Source organism: Chroicocephalus ridibundus, chromosome 12 (assembly GCF_963924245.1).
Source record: "Chroicocephalus ridibundus chromosome 12, bChrRid1.1, whole genome shotgun sequence".
Classification (NCBI taxonomy): Eukaryota; Metazoa; Chordata; class Aves; order Charadriiformes; family Laridae; genus Chroicocephalus; species Chroicocephalus ridibundus.
In genome coordinates, this window is record NC_086295.1 from 1,300,670 (window position 1) to 1,318,451 (window position 17,782).

At 45.0% G+C, this 17,782-nt stretch overlaps 1 protein-coding gene across 3 annotated transcripts; it reads left to right on the plus strand.

Annotated features, from left to right (window-relative positions):
• Nucleotides 1–688: 688 nt before the first annotated feature.
• Nucleotides 689–14,426, plus strand: CDH26 (cadherin 26). Of its 3 annotated transcripts, XM_063350385.1 has the most exons (16): nucleotides 689–835; nucleotides 2,556–2,633; nucleotides 2,718–2,840; nucleotides 3,266–3,427; nucleotides 4,728–4,875; nucleotides 5,502–5,668; nucleotides 5,840–5,968; nucleotides 6,486–6,671; nucleotides 6,863–7,131; nucleotides 7,737–7,879; nucleotides 8,128–8,361; nucleotides 8,908–9,135; nucleotides 10,302–10,426; nucleotides 10,839–10,913; nucleotides 11,958–12,041; nucleotides 12,745–14,426. In XM_063350385.1, exons 1-16 carry the CDS (start codon nucleotides 803–805, stop codon nucleotides 12,952–12,954), a joined length of 2,394 nt encoding a protein of 797 aa, XP_063206455.1. In that variant the 5' UTR covers nucleotides 689–802; the 3' UTR covers nucleotides 12,955–14,426. The 3 variants fall into 3 exon arrangements, with proteins under 3 accessions (XP_063206455.1, XP_063206456.1, XP_063206457.1); XM_063350386.1 differs by lacking the exons at nucleotides 10,839–10,913; nucleotides 11,958–12,041; nucleotides 12,745–14,426 and adding an exon at nucleotides 10,637–10,822; XM_063350387.1 differs by lacking the exons at nucleotides 689–835; nucleotides 2,556–2,633; nucleotides 2,718–2,840 and having other exon boundaries at nucleotides 3,311–3,427; nucleotides 4,751–4,875.
• Nucleotides 14,427–17,782: the final 3,356 nt, after the last annotated feature.

A 17,782-nucleotide genomic window follows, 5' to 3' on the forward strand; every position in this document is an offset into this window, starting at 1 on the left:
TCTTCCTTTCACAACTTCCAGAGCACTAAATTCCCTTATTTCCCAGTGCTAAAAAAGCAATACAGGAGAATGGAAAATGCTGCAAAAGTTGTTTTCATAGAAGCCAGGACCTTCCCCGTACCCATCCATCATCTTCTTTTTACATGGTTTTTTAAGACTTGATTTTTCATTTCCCGCTTCTTTATGTAGTTTTATTTAAGATGTATTTTTCACAAGTTAGGTGAGAAGTTCAGCTTCAGGTGTAGAAGTTCATACTTGCTTGATGGCTTTTGGGATGAACGGGACAATCCAGTGTTGGTTGTATCAGCTTTCAAGTGAGCTTCTACAGAGCTTGTTCTTGGTTCAAAGTCTGAAGTAATATAAAAGCAGCGCTCCTGGGCGCGGTGGATGAACCCCGCTCCCAATAAATATAAAGCTGCCTGTTAGTGTTTTTGCAAACAATTGTGAAGTTATTAGGAAGTGGCCTTTCCAGGGACCTGCCAAGGCGAGGCCCGTGTTTTGTCCCGGCTGTACCACGGGCAAAAACCTGCGCCGGCGGCTTCCTGGGGCGGGGGGCGGCGGCGAACGGACCGAGCCCCCGCCGAGGGCGGGCCGGGCCGTGCGTCATTTGGCTTGGCTTGGACACAACCGACAGTCTGGGGTTTAAATTCCGCCTGTCGAGGCGGAAATACCGCGTGTCCTCCCCGGCTGCGGTGCCGCTGCCACCGCGGGTGTCACCCGGCGGGCGGACCCCGTCCGCGCTGAAGCCGCTGGCACCGCACGGCGCCCCGCGGCCCGACCCCGGCCCGGCCCCGCCGCCGCCATGGAGCGACTCGCCGCGCTGCTTCTCCTGCAGGTGGGTGCGGGCGGGCCCCTTCCCCGCGGAGCCGCCGCGGAGGGCGCTCGTCTGCCCGCGGGCACCGGGCTCGGGGCTCCTGGAAGGGGATTTCCAGGAGCGGGGCCCTCTGCTCCCCGCGCTGGGACAGCAGGGCGCTGGCGGAGCGCCCGGCGCCCAGTGCTGGCTCTGCTGGGCTGACGGCCATAGAACGGCTTGGGTGGGAAGGGACCTTAAGGCCCACCCAGTGCCCCCCCCTGCCCTGGGCAGGGACACCTCCCACCAGCCCAGGTTGCTCCAAGCCCCGTCCAACCTGGCCTTGAACCCCTCCAGGGATGGGGCAGCCACAGCTTCTCTGGGCAACCTGGCACAGGGGCTCACCGTCCTCACAGCAGAGAATTTCTGCCTGAGATCTCATCTCAGTCTCCCCTCTTGCAGTTCAAAACCCTTCCCCCTTGTCCTATGGCTCCACTCCCCGATCAAGAGTCCCTCCCCAGCTTCCCTGGAGCCCCTTTAGGGACTGGAAGGCCGCAGTAATTCAGTGGCATTCCCACCGGTGTTGCTGTGGGGTTCGTGGGGCTGAACTGGGTTGTTCCCGTGTAGCAGAGCCCACGCTGGTGGGTACAGCAACAGCCCAAGCCATCGCTGGGCAACTGGTGCACATGGAGGAGTGTGCAAGCCCTAAAATACACAGTTAAAGCTTCCAATGTAAATAAAAGTGGCTACACATACACAAAGGGGGAAGCAGCTTGTTGGGGGGGTCCAACAGAGCTCAACCTGGGACAAAGCTAATAAATGCTACGTGCAAGCGGCAGGTTAAGGCTCGCTGGCTGCTTCTACATCACGGAGGTTTTCCCCAGGTTGCACAACAGCTCTACAGAGCAGCTCCAAGGCGTTACTGGTGAACCCCCATTGCTTGGCAAATTTATAACCATGGCAATTTTATTACGTTTCTTCAGGAAAGAAAGGTCATGGGGTAAAGGCCCGACCTTCGCTCGAGTCTAGGCAGGAAGAGCTCTGTGGCATTTTTTAAATGTGATGGATGAGTCATAAACCCCAAGCTTTCCGAGGAAAGCAGTGGGAGCTCGGAGGAAGGTGTATGCCTGACCTGGGAGCTGACGGCAACAGTGTAATCTGGGTCTGTCCGACTCCTTTGGGGCGAAAGATTTCAAGTAAAAAGCAGTGTTTGAAGCTGGCGTAGGAAGCTTGTGCTGATAAAAGGGCAAATCCTGCCAGTTAGGGTGCAGTCACCATTCTCAACAATTTATTTTACTCATCTGCACTAGAGACTTTGGTCCAGTGTTCATTTTCTGGTAAATCAGGTGTCACACTTAGAGTCACCTGAGAACCTGAAATACTCTCCAAACTTATGTCCTGCCAATACCAGACAAGGTCTAAAGGAGCACCAGACAGAGAGAGGCGGAGGTGGGTAGTTTCAGAACTGGAGATGCTTGGTTTGAGAAAAGCCACACAGATAACACCCCGGACGGTTAAATGCAGTGTTCGCATGTTTCAGAGACTGGCATCACCCAACCAGCAAAATTAATACCCGAGCTTTCATGCCAGTTCATTTGGAATGAGATGGACGGTGTTTGTGGAGTTTCCGGGGTTAGGTACAATTTAATACAATGCTGTCAAAACGGAATCAATATGTTTCTGCGAAGCCAAAGTCCTCCTAGACAACACAGCAATGGTTTCTAGTTAACCACACTTCTCACAATCCCTTTTTTCTCCCCACAAGGTTACTGCTGCCAGCAGTTTTTCTCATGAAATTGAAAATGTCAGTTTAAGACAAGCCGTGCGAAAGAAGAGTATTCAGGTTTGTGGTCAATATTATATAATAATAGATACCCAACTGTTAATATGTAAACTATGACACTAAATACACTTCTTCATCCGATAGTGGATAGATTCTTATCAGTTGGACAGTCTGCGTCCTCTACAGCGTACAAAAAGGACCTGGGTTATCACCACCATCGATGTTCAAGAGGAGGACAAAGGCCCGTTCCCAAAATACGCTGGGCAGGTACAAAGAACCTCTTTGTAAGGGTTCCGCGAGAGCCTCAGTAGAGTGTTCATCGCCACAGACTGCACACTAAAATGCCAAAGGTGGGAGGGGGCAAGAACTGTGCGTCAAACGGCACCTTTTTTAAAAAAACCTTATTTGTTCAAAGTTGTCTTATTTACCCAGCGTTGGGTGGAATTGTGTGGTGGGAGAGTGTATCGCTCCTTCCCACGGGAAGCTGCACATGCTCGGGGAAGGCCGGCGCCGGCGTGGGCGAGCTGAGAGCGCCATGGCCCAGGGCTGTGAACCCGCCGCGGGGCGCGAACCCGCGCTGGGCTGGGCCCCCGAGGAGGGGGGGGGGCGGGAAGGGAATTGGGCTGAAGTCTTGTTATTTCTGTTCGTCTTCCCTACTCACACCACTTTGTGCTACTTCTTTTTTTCAAAAGCTGTTCAATAACAAATCATTTAACACATCAGTAAAATACCTAATCAGTGGACCTGGGGTAAATGAACCTCCAGAGGTTGGATTGTTTTCTATAGAAGATGACGAAAATGGCCATGTGTACGTGCATCGTACCATTGACAGAGAAAAGACCTCAATTTTTCAGGTAATACGCTTAAAAAAAAAATACTTAAGACTGTTGGCAAATATTAATTGCTTTCTCATGGCTAGATGCTTCACACGAGTGAGACACACAGCTTTATGACCTCCTTTTCTTATTTTGAACCTCTAAATAAACGCTAAGATGATTGTCTCAGCAGAGACCAATAGGTAACTTCCACATCACTCTCGATTATAAACCTTTATCACATGTTTGGACTTCCACAAATATCTGTACGCTTCTTTTTTATCTTTTTTTTTTTTTGGTATGACCTTTGGTCATAATGTACAAAACGAAAAGGTTGCCCTGAGAGTGCAGATATGTTACAGCTCTAGTGGCCAGAACACTGAATTGTAAACCCAAAAACTCCCAAGCAAAAGAATGGAAGCAAACAGTTACGCATTACCAAAAAATAGATAATACTGGAGGAGCTGCAAAGCTGTGTTACTGTAACTTTCTATACGAGTAAGCATATGTTTCTCCTTAAAAATCAGAAAAGTGTTCGTAAGCAGTAAGTGTAATGAAAGAAATGTGATAACAAATGTACGAATGAAGCAAGTGAGTGTGGGTTTGTTTTCCTCTTGCAAAAAGTCTTCAGTTGTGGCCTCCTTATGTTTATGTGATGATTTCCATTTGTGTCTCGCTGGTACCCCAGGGAGAGTTACTGCTCCATGTGGCTTTCTGGGCAAGGTCTTGCCTTCCACAGTGAGAAGATACATTTTGGAGAGCTTTCTATTCCCCCTCACCGGCCGGGTGGCTGTTCCAGGGCAGACGCCCCGGGCTGGGTTTTAAAGCAGGGAAGCGGGAGGTTTCCCCAGGGCAGGGGCTTGGAACTGGGTGATCTTTAAGGTCCCTCCCAACCCAAACCATTCTGTGATTCTATGAAATAAGCAAAGGAGAATTCAGCATTCAGAACTGAATCCCCTGCACATTCATAGATACGGAGCCAGAACATCTTAGAAAATGAAATGTACTACTCAAATAAATGCTTCAGAATTGGGAAGCACAGGTGAAAGCATTCTTTTGTCTGGCCCCGAGGATATTTATGTATTTTATATTAGGCAGTCATTTCAAATAACCCAGATCCAGCTCCAGGTACTGTTTTTTCTTTGAAGTATTGTTTATGCACAGGATGATGTTGATGAATCAACTACCTTTGAAAGGTGAAATAGTGACTTAGTGATGCAACTCAAAGCCAAATGCTAGCCAAATATGCCTGACGCAGCCTCAAAACTGAAAGTTTCCATTCTGATGTCTAAATGATACCATTTATTCCATTCTGATGTTTGTGTCACTGCTCATTTAGATACGTTTCGATATTGTGTACAGAAAAACTGGTGAACCATTGGACCGTCCTTTATTTTTCAAGATAAAGGTTAAAGATATTAATGACAACGCACCCGAGTTTCCCAAGGAGGAATACAGTGTTACAATAAGAGAGAACCACACTAAAAGTAAGTGCCATCCAAACAACGGATAACACTGGTTTGTGTATCACTGCTCTCCTTCTAATTTCTTTGTCTTTCTTTGTCTTTTCTTTCAAAATCTGTTCTCCCCAGGTTTCACTTAAACACTCATGGGTTTAGGGACCATGTCCTGCGAAGGACTGTTTCCTGCCTCTTGGCTTCTTGTCTGATTAACCGCACTGTACATTAGCATAACGGTGGAGACATGCTGGGAAAACTCCTAAGATATTTCTTCTAAACTACAAGCCAGGACTTCAGCAGACTAATCTGAACACAAGCACGCTGCTTCACACAAGATGGTCAGACAAACAGTTTACAGATGCAAAGACTTAGTCGGGATGTGTAGACGTGGCCATGGTGCCAACTCCTCGGGAGCTGGCTGAGAGCTGGCACAACTAGCTAGGGAATGGTTTTGATAAAGTAAATTCAGGAGTGTGATAACTCTCTCTATTGTCTCTCGGGACTTTTGGCAGATTTGCTCCCCAAGTGAGGTGGAGGCCAGAGTCTTGGCAGAGATAACCATAGCCAGGAGAGGATACAGGTGTTCTTAGGACCTGTGAGAAACTCCTTGTCAAGACTAAACACTTCTATTAATGTCTCAATTCTTATCCTAGACGAGCCAGTTTTCCAAGTTACTGCCTTGGACAAAGATGAAGGCGGCACTGTGAATTCTCAGGTGTCCTATTCTCTAAGTATGCAAATGCCCCTTCCAGATGGATTCACATTTAATATTGATCCTACCACAGGATCAATATTTCCGACAGGATGCCTGGATTATAAGGTGATGTACATATGGCAGCTTCTTGTCGTTTAATGCATGACACACCTTCACGACACATTAGCCAGCTGTAAGGGGAGGGAGAGTCTCACATCCAGCCTTGCAGCTGTGACTGGCAAAATGCAGGAACTGCTTCTGAGCTACGTTTGAAAGTTCCTTTCTTCTGTTTTTCAGACTGCCAACTCTTTCACACTTCTGATTAAAGCCAGTGACCACGGGACTCCCCAGCTCTCATCTACTGCAACAGTGAATGTAGCTGTTGAAGATGCAAACAACCACCTCCCTGAATTTACTAGGGATCATGTAAGGAAAATCATTATTGCTTTACTGAACCTCCTAAATACAGTTCAGTCCTTCAGACTGCTGAGTACACCCAGGAAATGGGAACCCTCAGACACTTGCAGAATGAGGCCAAAACACTTGCAAATGAACTTTATGTGCTAGAAGAAATATCTCTTAAAAATGTGGACAGTAAAAGAATGCTTGGCTATAGAGAGTGGAAAACTTTGTTAGTTTTCTGTGTGCATCACTAGAGGGCTTTTGTCTCTCTCTTACCCTAAGGATGCTGACAGACAAGCTTATTCTGTCATCTGCGGAGCTAAGGTGCTGATTACAGTCTGCCCTCCTAGTTTTGCTCGACGAAAACCTGAGTGGCCCGAGGCTGCCCGCCCGCAGGCTCTGCGCCAGGCTGGGCAGGGCGGTGGGTACGGTGGGTCTGCGGCACCTTCTGCCTGCGGAGCCTTTGCTGAGGGTGGGGGCACTGAGCTTCTTCCTCTTGGGGAACAGGAATAGTCCTTACTGCTTTCCTTTCCCCTGCCAGTACCTGCTGCAGATTTCGGCAGGTCAGGAACATCCATCGGCATTACGGCTCCAAGTGGAAGACAAAGACTCTCCCAACACTCCAGCCTGGAGAGCAAAATACAGAGTAACGGAAGGCAATGAGAAGGAACAGTTCACCATTGAGACAGATCCAGTCACAAATGAAGGCATTTTGAGTATTATCAAGGTAAGGAGCAGTAACAGATGACCTGCAGCGTGGCAACGTGTAGCGTGGCCAGTCTGACTACGAGACCAACAGCTTAGCATCTCGGCTGAGTCTGGTGGGCTCAGCTCACCTCTGCGTTCATCCGATATACAGAGATGATCGCCAAACCAAAGGTCATAGCTGCTAATCAGACTTTTGTCTGGGGTTTTCAGCCTCTCAATTATGAAGATGACTCTGAGGTGAAACTTGTCATTTCTGTAGCAAATGAAGAACCGTTCTTCTTGTGTAAAAATGGTGTTGTGATGATGTCAAGCCTTGAATCCACGAATACAACTGTGAACATCATGGTCTTACAGTCACAACGTGCTCCTAGGTTTCATCCTCCTATACTTATTGTCCAAAAAGAAGATTCAATGAAGCCTGGGAGAGTATTTAGAAGGTATCCTGCCACATATCCAGGTGATGTGCCAAATAAGATAAAGTAAGTGGAGATGCTTCTAACTCTCAGAATAAGAATTAGGAATACAAAGAGGTTTTCAAGTTTAATTTGGTATATGTACATATATGAATATACATACACATCTATTTTACCGTTACATGAACGTATACATTAGAGGTGCAGATTTACTGCAGATCCAGATAGCTGGTTCTCTAAGACAGGATTTAAAGGTGCAATCAGTCCTTGGTTGCTCGATGTTTCTTTTGTCTTCCAAATAGTTTTGCCTAAAACCAGGTTGCGTTATTTATGTATTTTACTTTTATGACAAAACTTTGATGCCACAGAAAGGACTAAGGTATGCTTGGCTGTAAGAATGGTAATCATCTGATGTGGAACTAGATGCTTTCTTAGCCCCTGGGAACAGTTTTGATGGGCCTGTACAAGGTCTGGGGACTTCTATGGGGAACTGTTTGGTGGCTGCGTTGAAATACACAGCTTGTCGTAGCGTTAACAAAAGTAAGCATCACTAACAAGTAAAAATACCTACAGAGCTCAAAAGGACAAAGAAAGGGGCAGTAGAAATTTTCTATTCTCCAAAATTCATTTAAGAGAATACAGCACTTGTAACTTTTTCCTTTCTTTTTAAGATATGAACTAGCCCATGACCCAGATGGCTGGCTGAGTGTGGATGAGCATTCTGGAGTTCTTACTGTGGCAAAAGAATTCAATCAAGAATCTCCTTATGTGAACAACAGCCTGTACACCATCATCGTTCACGCTGTCGATCATGGTGAGTAGCCAGTCAGAAAATATTGAAGCAGTATTTGGCCTGTTTGAGATAAGGTGCATGTTAGATATAAAATGGTAGCAAGACTAAGGATCTGAGTGGAGAATGGTAATGCAGAACAAATACCCTAACGTTTAAAAGTGGCGTTATATGTGATTAGTAGGATAAACCAGACAGAGATCCTGCCAGTGGACTGGCTTTTGTCCATACCCAGTTATGAGTGTTTTTCAGTTTCCTTTACTCCTGTCTAGGTATTCCACCACAGACTGCTACTGGCACCATCCTGCTTTACTTGTCTGACATGAATGATCATATGCCAACATTAGTGGCTCCTTCTTTAGATGTGTGTGACAAAAAAGAAGGGACACCTCTCATTATAAGAGCTCAGTCTGCTACAGTCCGGTCAGATTCTGGGCCATTTACATTTGAGCTGGTTGAGGACTCCGAAGATGTGAAGCATAACTGGAAATTAGGAAGGAACTTTGGTGAGTTCTTCCTTTCGTGTCTTTTCTTGTCCTTCATGAGAAGTTCGTTGTCACTTAATGTGCCTTCTGGCTATTTCACTGTCTCTTACCTTTATGGTTTGTTACTGATTAGTCTCAGTGAGACTGAAAGGACATGGAAGAACAGCTTTCAAAATATAAAGTTACTGCAATTTGAAAAAAGGTTACATCGTTCCTCATCTCAGCTGAGAACGGGACCAGAAGCGATGTGCTTACATTGCAGAAAGGGGGATACGACAGCTGAGGAACGACTGCCGCATTTGATTAACTTCCTAACGAGTTTTAGAGGTTTCAGTGCAGCTATGTCAGGATGCAGCAAGACTGGGACAGATCTGCTTGCCCAGAAGGCTCAGCAAGGTGATGAAGTGGGATGTCATTTTGTCCTACTTACTACGGTGCGTTAAGGCTGGAAAAAGTATTTGAAATTGGGGTGCAAATGAGTTTCCTTTCGATTATCAACAGAAGGGACTGCAGAATGTCAGGCTTCTTTCTATGAGTCTTGAAGTAATTTGCTTGTCTTCTTTTTAGGGGAGTCAGTTGAACTTCTAATGCTAAGAAGCCTCCCACGAGGTAGCTACTTGGTACCCCTCGTTATTCAGGACAGGCAAGGATTTTCTATGAGGCAGAACCAGCATGTCAGGCTCTGCTTTTGCCCAGACGGACATACATGTAAAGATTCACCACTTCCACAAGCAGCAGTGACGCTTGGAGGTGCTGCCATTGCAATAATACTGTTGACTTTCTTACTACTGCTGGGTAAGTAACCTCCTAATTTACGTGTGCAAGTTATCTGTCGTCTGCCCATTGGATCTCACTGCAATTGCAGCTCATGAATGTGTGCTAAAATCTACCAGCCTTAACAGGAAAGAGCAATTGCCCTGATGTGGTGGTAGAGCGTAGCCAAGGTGCAAGCCACTAATACTTGCACTCTTCATGGTGCTTCCATCCATGTATCCTGGTGCATGACACATTCTCTCTTCAAATTTTAGGAAGACCTTAGTTTTCCAACACAAGACATTGCCATTTCCATCTAGTAACCAAAACGATCTTTTTGCATAGTCAAGAAAACTTTCAAATTACTAGGCACTATGATACAATGTGTAATGCAGAGGAAGGTGGTATCCAAGGCTGACAACAGAGGGTAAAAGACACTAGAAGGATGAGGGAAACTTATCTGCACTCATGGTTGGGATGTGAAAAGGTGAGGACTGTGTATTATAGAGAAGAGAAAAAGGGAAGATAACATAGATGCATGGAATTGTATTGTATGAGCAACAATAAATGCAGGTATATAACTTAGGAAAAAAGAAAATATCTAAACTAAAAAAAACAGAAATGCAGTCTTACAGGTGGAATTTTTCAGCTTGTTACTTGTGAAAATCATTATTATATTGTGCCTAGAAGATGACTGGCAAATACAAATATGTTGTTAAGCTGAACTCTAGTGCAATAAAGTACATATTCTTATTTGCATTGAATAAAATTGAATACTTGACTTTTTGACATTACCCATACCCTGGCTAACTGGAAGTAATGAATTTCCCCTGTAGGGTTACAGGAATCAGTAACTGCTTGTTCTAAGCTGCTTCCTCTGTAGTAGCTCATGTTGGTTACTGCTGAAGAGGTGAACTGCTGATTCTTTATCTGAAGCGAAATATAACAGATTATCTGACCACGGTTCCTCTGGCTATCCGTGAGTGACCTGGCATGCCTGCTCACTGCCGGGCTCTGGAGATAACAGCTTGCCTTTCTAAAGCAGGCTGACCGCTGCAGGCCAAGCGTGGCATCTGCCCGGCTCCATCGCTGGAGGTTTCCGAGTTGCTCCTGTGGCACTGGGCTGGGTACCTCCCCAGCCCCCTGCACGGAGCCATACACGTCCATTTGCAATGCCCGTTTCACCATGCCTTTTCTTGTTTCAACAGTTTCCAGTATTCTGCTTTGCCGGTTTTACACGCCAGGATCTAAAACCAAAGCCATTGCTCCACTTCAAGAGGGTGAACAGACTTTAATCAACTACAATGAAGAGAGCAGAATGGCTTTGTCTCAAGTAAGTGCGAAAGCGTATATTCACGGTACCCCACCAGGGCTGTGTGGCTGAATCCGGTACTAGCCATCTCTTTTATTGTGTTTCCTCTGGTTTTAGAATTGAGCAGAATAAAGCTTTTTTGCCACTAAGCATATCTGGGGAGTGGTGTTCTGCAGGGACTGGATAATGCTGCTCTGGTGACAGACTATTATTGCTCCTACCGTTTTTCAGGATCAGCGGGACCTTCCCAGGTGCCTCATCCTACTGACGAATCCAACAGAGGAGGAGGCACATCAGCTCTTGTCACACTGCACACACTGCTGTTTTCAACACTAGTACATGAAAGTGAAAAAGGGAATAGACTGCACACAAGTGTGATCCTTCACAGCCTCGTTCAGTTTCTTATTAATACCATCCCTCTCCCCGTACACAGGCTAAGCTGGATATTATGGATCACGCTGCTCTACCACCCGTGCCCGTGGAGGTTGGAGAAAAAGCAATTTCTGAGGTAACTGCCTGTTCCCTGATGTAAACGCCCTTTTTTATACCGCAGAAAGTGGTAATCCAAAGAATGAGGTTTGGTGTTAATAATAGTGGGAAGCGTAATGCAATAGATTTCAATTAGAAAATAAGTGTCACTTGTTGGAGATTCCACTGCTATTTAAAATACTGTTGACAACTTATTTTTTTCTAACAGCTTTCAGTTTGAGACTCACATTAGTTAATGTGATAATAACATTAATTAGTTATTGTTCTAAATATTTGGAAGTGCAGTTTCTTCCAAAATTCTTATCACAGTACCTGAACTGATATGCACAAGATTTTATTCAGTTCTTGATATAAGTGAAATGGAACCACCATTCTTCAGATATCCGTCAAAAACACACCAGTCAACATCTTCTACCTAACATACTCTTGAAGTGTGGACAGGATTTATAAGTATGACTTTTTATGACTGAAGATGTAATTCTGGGGGTTTGAAGGCTTTTGAGTTTGGTCTGTGGTTTTTTGTACTATATTCTCTAACAGACGTCTGTTTTCATTGTAACGAATGCCTGAAGGAAAGCCTGGTCTACATCAGTAGACGACTGCCATGTGTTCTGTTCATAGGTACGCAGAGAGAGAGACTCCGAGAACAATCTTTACAGCAGGCAAAGAAAATGTAAAATAGTCTTTTTTATGTATGTGAGAGCCCAATTCCACAATCCTTAAAACCATAGTTAGGAGCTGGGATTACCTGTGTGAGCAGGTATGCTGAGGTTATGTTTGGTGCCGTTAATGAAAAGGAATCCAGCACATTTAGAGGAGGAACCATATTTAATTACTGGAGATTATGAAGAATGCCTACAGTTGGTGACTCCATGTGCACATAGAGTATGTACTCATAAGAAGAAACAGTCCCTGAGCAGAAAAGCTGCAATGTAACTGGAGAGGACAGCACAAGAGAATTGGGTGTAGCAGGGAGAAATAGTTGGATTTATTTCTATCTGAAAGAAATGTTAGTAGGTGACTTTATGCTGGTGAAACCTGAGATACTATGTCTGTCTTCCAGGATGACCTGTACGCGAGGTGTGAGACATTCCAAGTAAGACACCTTGATTGCATGATACAGAGAGTGGACAAAATACTGGGTCAGGTAAGAAATGAGTGTTGAACCCCTCCTTTGTCAAGTTGGCTTGTAAGAATAGGAAAAAAGGCTTGCAAAACTGGAAAGCTGCCATGGCTTCAGCTGCTCTCTCAGCCCACATCTGAGAAGCATTACAGTCAAAAGCAAGGGACGTATTTGATGGGGAAACACTGAAGACTCTTCCTTGTTGAACACTTCTTGTGTCCAAGACTTCTTGCTGCCTTGGTCACCCAGCAGTTACTGCACGGCTGGGGTCTGTCACCTCTTAACAAATTCTTCAAGAGGGGGAAGTGGGGCTGAAATGCTTTCTGTTACTGTGCAGGGTTAAAGGGCGGTTGCCTGCTCTTTCAGCTCCGGGCTAGCAGGGAAATCTTCTTGCCATGTCCTGCCTGGCCGCTGCACATTCGCAGGCCTGTCCCCCGTGCCTCCTTGGGCCAGACCGCGTGCCCCCACGCACTCAGGCGTACTTGCTCGCTGGCTGGTCCGGGATAGATGAAATGCTCCGTTCTGCCTCATTTGTACTCTAGGGGAAGTTCAGGCTCTGGTGCAGCTGAGAGTTTCAGTAAAACTTTTTCTTGTGAGAGAAAGACTCAAACTCTTCACTGTAACCTCCTGGCTTACCTGAATAATTTGCGTATCATGAATTACTTTAATTTTCAAAAGGACAATAGGAGCTTCCATGATGATTTGCATTGTTTCTTCCCTTCGTTAGAAACTGTATGAGCAAAACAGTCTGGAAGATTACAGGGCCACCTATGAGCCTCACAGATACGCTGAGGAAGGAGAACTAGGGCGAAGTAACTCCTTCTGTTCTGTCTCCATTGGCGGTGAGGACTTGCCTGTTGATTTTTTGAACACTCTTGGACCAAAGTTTTCTGTTCTGGAAGAAATCTGTGAGAAGCGATTTCCATCACTCAATTAATTTCAGAAGGCTGTGCCTACTTTATGGTGTTGTAAAGGCTTCTGGCAGAAGCACTGAAAAATTCTGAACAAAGACCCATCTGTGCTAGAAAGCGTTGCGGCACGTTTGCACCATGAGTACCTGGCCTTTGGTTCTTCTGCCTGCACTGTTCGCATGCAGCCGCCAAGAACGTGACGTGCCTGGAAGGGCCACTCCACTCTGAAGAGATGGTGGAGTGATTTTGGCATATTCTGTGCAGACTTACACAATAGAATATCTGATATTAAGGATCCTCAATATTGTATGCAAAGGAAAAAAAGACATCTACTAGGCTGGAAATTCCAGTCAAAGTTCCATATGGAAATAAGCCAGTTTTGAACGGAAAAGGCAATTAACAGCTAGGCCAGCAATAGTCCAGTGGTCTCTTTAAATCCAAGGTTAACTTTAGTACAATGCCATGCATATCTGACTTGCTGATCAGATCTTTTATTCCTATATGACATTGAAACACCTCGGAGAAAGTGCTCTTCTACTCTTAGCGTGACTGTACCTGCAGCATGACCTGAGGTCTGCTCCCTCCTCGCCTTTTAGCATAGAAGAGGCCCTTATTTAGTGCCTGTTTGCTTATGCTGGCATCTGGTGGCTGTTAGTGTTATTACACTATTGTAAATGCTGTAAATGGTAAGAAATTGTTGACAGAGGACAAGTTATGGTTATTCCTTTCATTCGAATAACTACCTTCTCTCAATTAGCTACAAGTGACCGTGATGAAGAAATTCATGGGTTTCCTCAAGCACCATTGATAAATCAGATGGCACGATAAAGAAAGGATGGTACCAAATGTCCCTTTATGGAGACCACGGATGTGTTACTTTGAAATCTTGTGGTTTGTGCGTGTCTGAGTGTGTGCAGTTGGCCTGTGCTCAGTTAGAGCATGATGGCTGTCGGTGTCACGATACACGAATGAGGAAAGAATAGCTCAGAGGATGGTATTCTGCTGTTAGGTAAGTGATACAGACAATAAGAGATGGAATTAGGCCCAAATTTTACTTCTGTTCCATTACAATTCTGCGCTAAAAGAAAAATCCTTTGCCTAAGGCAAGCGCTAAGTCTGGTAGCTGAGGCGTTGTTCTTCTGTTTCCAAGTTTACTTAATAAATTACACTTTTGCTCAGATGTTATTAACTAATAATTCAAGGTTGGAAACTTCAGTCAAGTGTGATAAAAGAATCTGACTGAGTGGCAGGCAGCTAAGTTTTCCTAAATGCCAGCAGCGGGATCTGTTTACACAAAAAATCACTACTCCAATAAACTGTCTTTAATTTATAATTCCAGATGGAAGACTTCAAATCAGGCCAGTGATCTAACAGCACTGCTAATAACCATGATGACTTTTTTATTGCAAACTATAACCATATTGGTAAGATGAGAACTGTGCTGTGTTTTGCTATTTCTTCTGAAAATTATGCAAGATTAAAAATAGTAATGAAAGTATTCTGTGTGTTTATTGTTCGTGTAAACGTGTGTTGGGGCTATAGCACGGCATGCTGACAAACACCAAATCATTAGATGTGATCGGACCCACAGTTGCTACTGCCAGAAAAAATTGTCGCTCTCTCGCATGGGAAAAAAGGAGCCGTTTTACCTACGGGAGCTGTATATACCGTGTGAGTGCAGAACGAGGGGCTCGGTTCATTTGAATGATTGTTCTCATATTTTAAACATCACTATGTGCCTTTTAATAGGAACGAGTACTTGTATGTAGGAACGACAAACACCTAAGTGAGCGCTGGAACTGCTGAAAGCTCTTACCATCCCTGCTGCCCAAACACGGGCCGGCAAACTCCCTGGGGCAGCAGCTGGGGGGATCGGGGCAACAGCAGAGCCCAACAGAGGCTCTGGAACGCCTGGCGTTCTAGCTCTGTGTCGCAGCGCCATGTGACAATTACTTCTTTTTTCATCTGTGCATAAGGTTTGAGTTGATATTTCTTCTCAAATCGTAGTGAAGGAAACCTAAATGAGTTCATTAATTTCCCATTGTCTTAAAAACTAGAAACGTGTGCTTGAGACACCAGTAACTTTTTAGTGGAGTTCGGCAGGGGGAGGCCCATGCTGATGAGATAATACCTCCACTACTAATTTACTATAATCAAAAAGGTTTATTTAGAGGCTTTCACGAGACACAATGATTACTAAGTACTGAAAATGAGGCATAAATCAGAACATTTCTCACCTACATCACACATTTGCATCAATCACACTTTTTAGGACACTACCGCGGGCAGCTAGTCAGGAAAGGGCTCAGCCATGGCAGGCTGAGGTCCACATCAGGGGCAGAAAGGGAGGAAAGTGTCTGGAGGCAGCGTGCTTCCTTGTGCCACACAACACCCCGAGTGTTGTGATGATACCCCAAGCAGGCTGTGGGCCTCAAAACTGTTGTTGCCCTGTCGCCATGGAGGGTGACAGCGGGCTGTCAGGCTGCCGGTCACTGAGGGAGCTTCCAGATGTCCACGTGAAGGTTGGTGCGAGGTCCCTGCCTGACACCGGCCCCTTCTCCCCCAGTGCCTGGCAGCAAACCTCGGCCAAGGGACAGCACCTTTAGCCAAGGCAACTCGCCATATTTCTTCCAAGGCCCCGCTGCATCTGCCCGGTGCCCCCCGCCGGAGCCAGGCCGGCAGCTCGTCCATCGCCCCCACAGCCCCACAGAAACGGCCATTGCTCGGGGAGGGTGCCGGGCTGGTGTCAGGGGAGCGCTGTCTGTGCAAGCACAAGTATATTTTATCGATGGCCCCAGCATATGTTCTCCTCGTACATGATGGCAGAGGGAGCGTGTGAAGCCTCTGCTTTGTTCAGGGTCTGCTTTAAACTAAGTACCTCCGTGGCTTGCTGGTTTGTAAATGCTGGTGATGGGCTGTGGTGTTTCAATTACCTGGTCGCAGCCAGAGCTCTAATCACGAGGCCTGTGAACCCCCATTACGCCTGGCCCCTGCTGTGCCCGAGTCAGTGGGAGTCCCAGCAGCACAAATGTTTATCTCCGCACAATCTTCAGCTCTGTCTTTGTTTTGCCTCATTTATAAAAATCTTACTTAAAAGTAAATGACACACAATCAGTAAAGGGGAAATTAATCACGCTGGAACCAAAGTTCTGACATGGAGTTTTAAAGGAAGCAGGAGAGACTGATCACAGGCTGGTCCCGCAGAGAGTGGATGTCAGCACGTTAGCAATAAAATACTTCTGCCTCAGACAGAAAGCGTTTTCCCTGTCTGCTCTTTCCTCTACTCTGCTGAGCAATGGCGGATCCCCCGGGACCTTTAGGCTGCCACAGGAGGAGTATAAGTTTTAATCAAATCTTTCTGTGCCACTTTGGGGTCATTTTCTCCCTTCTGAAGGATCCATTTGTCCTGATTAAGGTATTAGAAGAAGTCATTTAAAGGACAAATAAATGACAGGAGATTTTATTAGTGAAGGGTAAACCACATGCTGAGCGGGCTATAATTAGTTCCTTCTATTACTGCCTTATGTGTTGTTGTATTTCACAGTCCTAATAATTAAACACTTAGTAGCAGAGTGTTGGATTAGTGTTTTAAAAAAACCCGTAGGCAAAGCTGGGGACTTTTCTCAAGGTTTTCTGAGGGCGAGCAGGGAACAGACCTCGTGCGCTCGCGGTAGTGGCGAAGTGCAGCTGTAGCACATTCTCTCCGGTACCGTATTACGCAACATGAGTAACAGCTGTTCCTTCCTTCTACTTATCCCCAAGAGATGAAAGCCCAGCCTTTTGAGAAATTGGGGCTCTCATTAGTAAGATAGCAGTATAAAAAAGTATTTTTTCATAAAACATAACTTCACTAAATATATCAATATTGTTGGGACCACACTTCCAAAGTTCTTTTTTGTACAATCTACTGGTTATTCATAACACCTGAATATGATATGCTATTAATAATTCATTAGTTTTTGGTTTGTTCTAAATTCTATAAAATAAGAAAGAAAATTACTTCAGGGATTCAATTAGCAAATTATTTCAAGACACTGATAATAACTAATGCTTCCTGATAGAGGCTCTTCCTGGGTAAAGACAGTTCTGTAATTATCCAGAAGATGGCATAAGTAGGCCAGTTATCGACCTCCCAGTACCAAGAAGTAAAACTAAGGAAGGCTTACTAATACCCTATTTCAAAACAAATTTACTTATAAAAATGTATATTTTGGTATGGTCAGTGGAGAGGAGTTTTCTTTCTTAGGACTTAGCCCTTTCCTCATCAGGATCATGCGAAGAAAGTACCACTTAAGAGCTATACAACAGCACTGAGACAAGGGAATGTGAGGAGGCTAATATGAAAATCTTAAGCAGATATTTATGGTTTTTTTTGCATTGGCCTATGTCCAGTATATAGAAATATTTCTATTTGTCCACTGTTTATTTTGATGAAGAGACAGCAATAATGCCTGATAAGAAAGATATCTCTGTATTTTTGTATCTGTATTGTACTCTGTCTAGCTCATTTCATTCTGTTTGCTGTTCCAAAGGGTTTTATTCAAGTAACTTCTAAAAGTATAGGGCATGTGGGAGAATCCATTTACACCAGCAGATGAACACGTCTGAGCACAAATAAGGGATTTATGCTTGCAACTGGCCTTCAATATGCAACTTTCCACATGAGCAATTTACCTATCCCAATATATATTTTTCAGTATTCAAACCAATAAATGCCATAAACGGAAAAGAAGCTCTGCACACTGCGGAAATTGATCCTTCAAAGAAGAAACAAAAATTAGGGGTGATCAGCTTCCCTCTCTTCATTGAGTGTTTTTAAATGCCTAATGATGGCTCAGGGAGACACCTGACAGG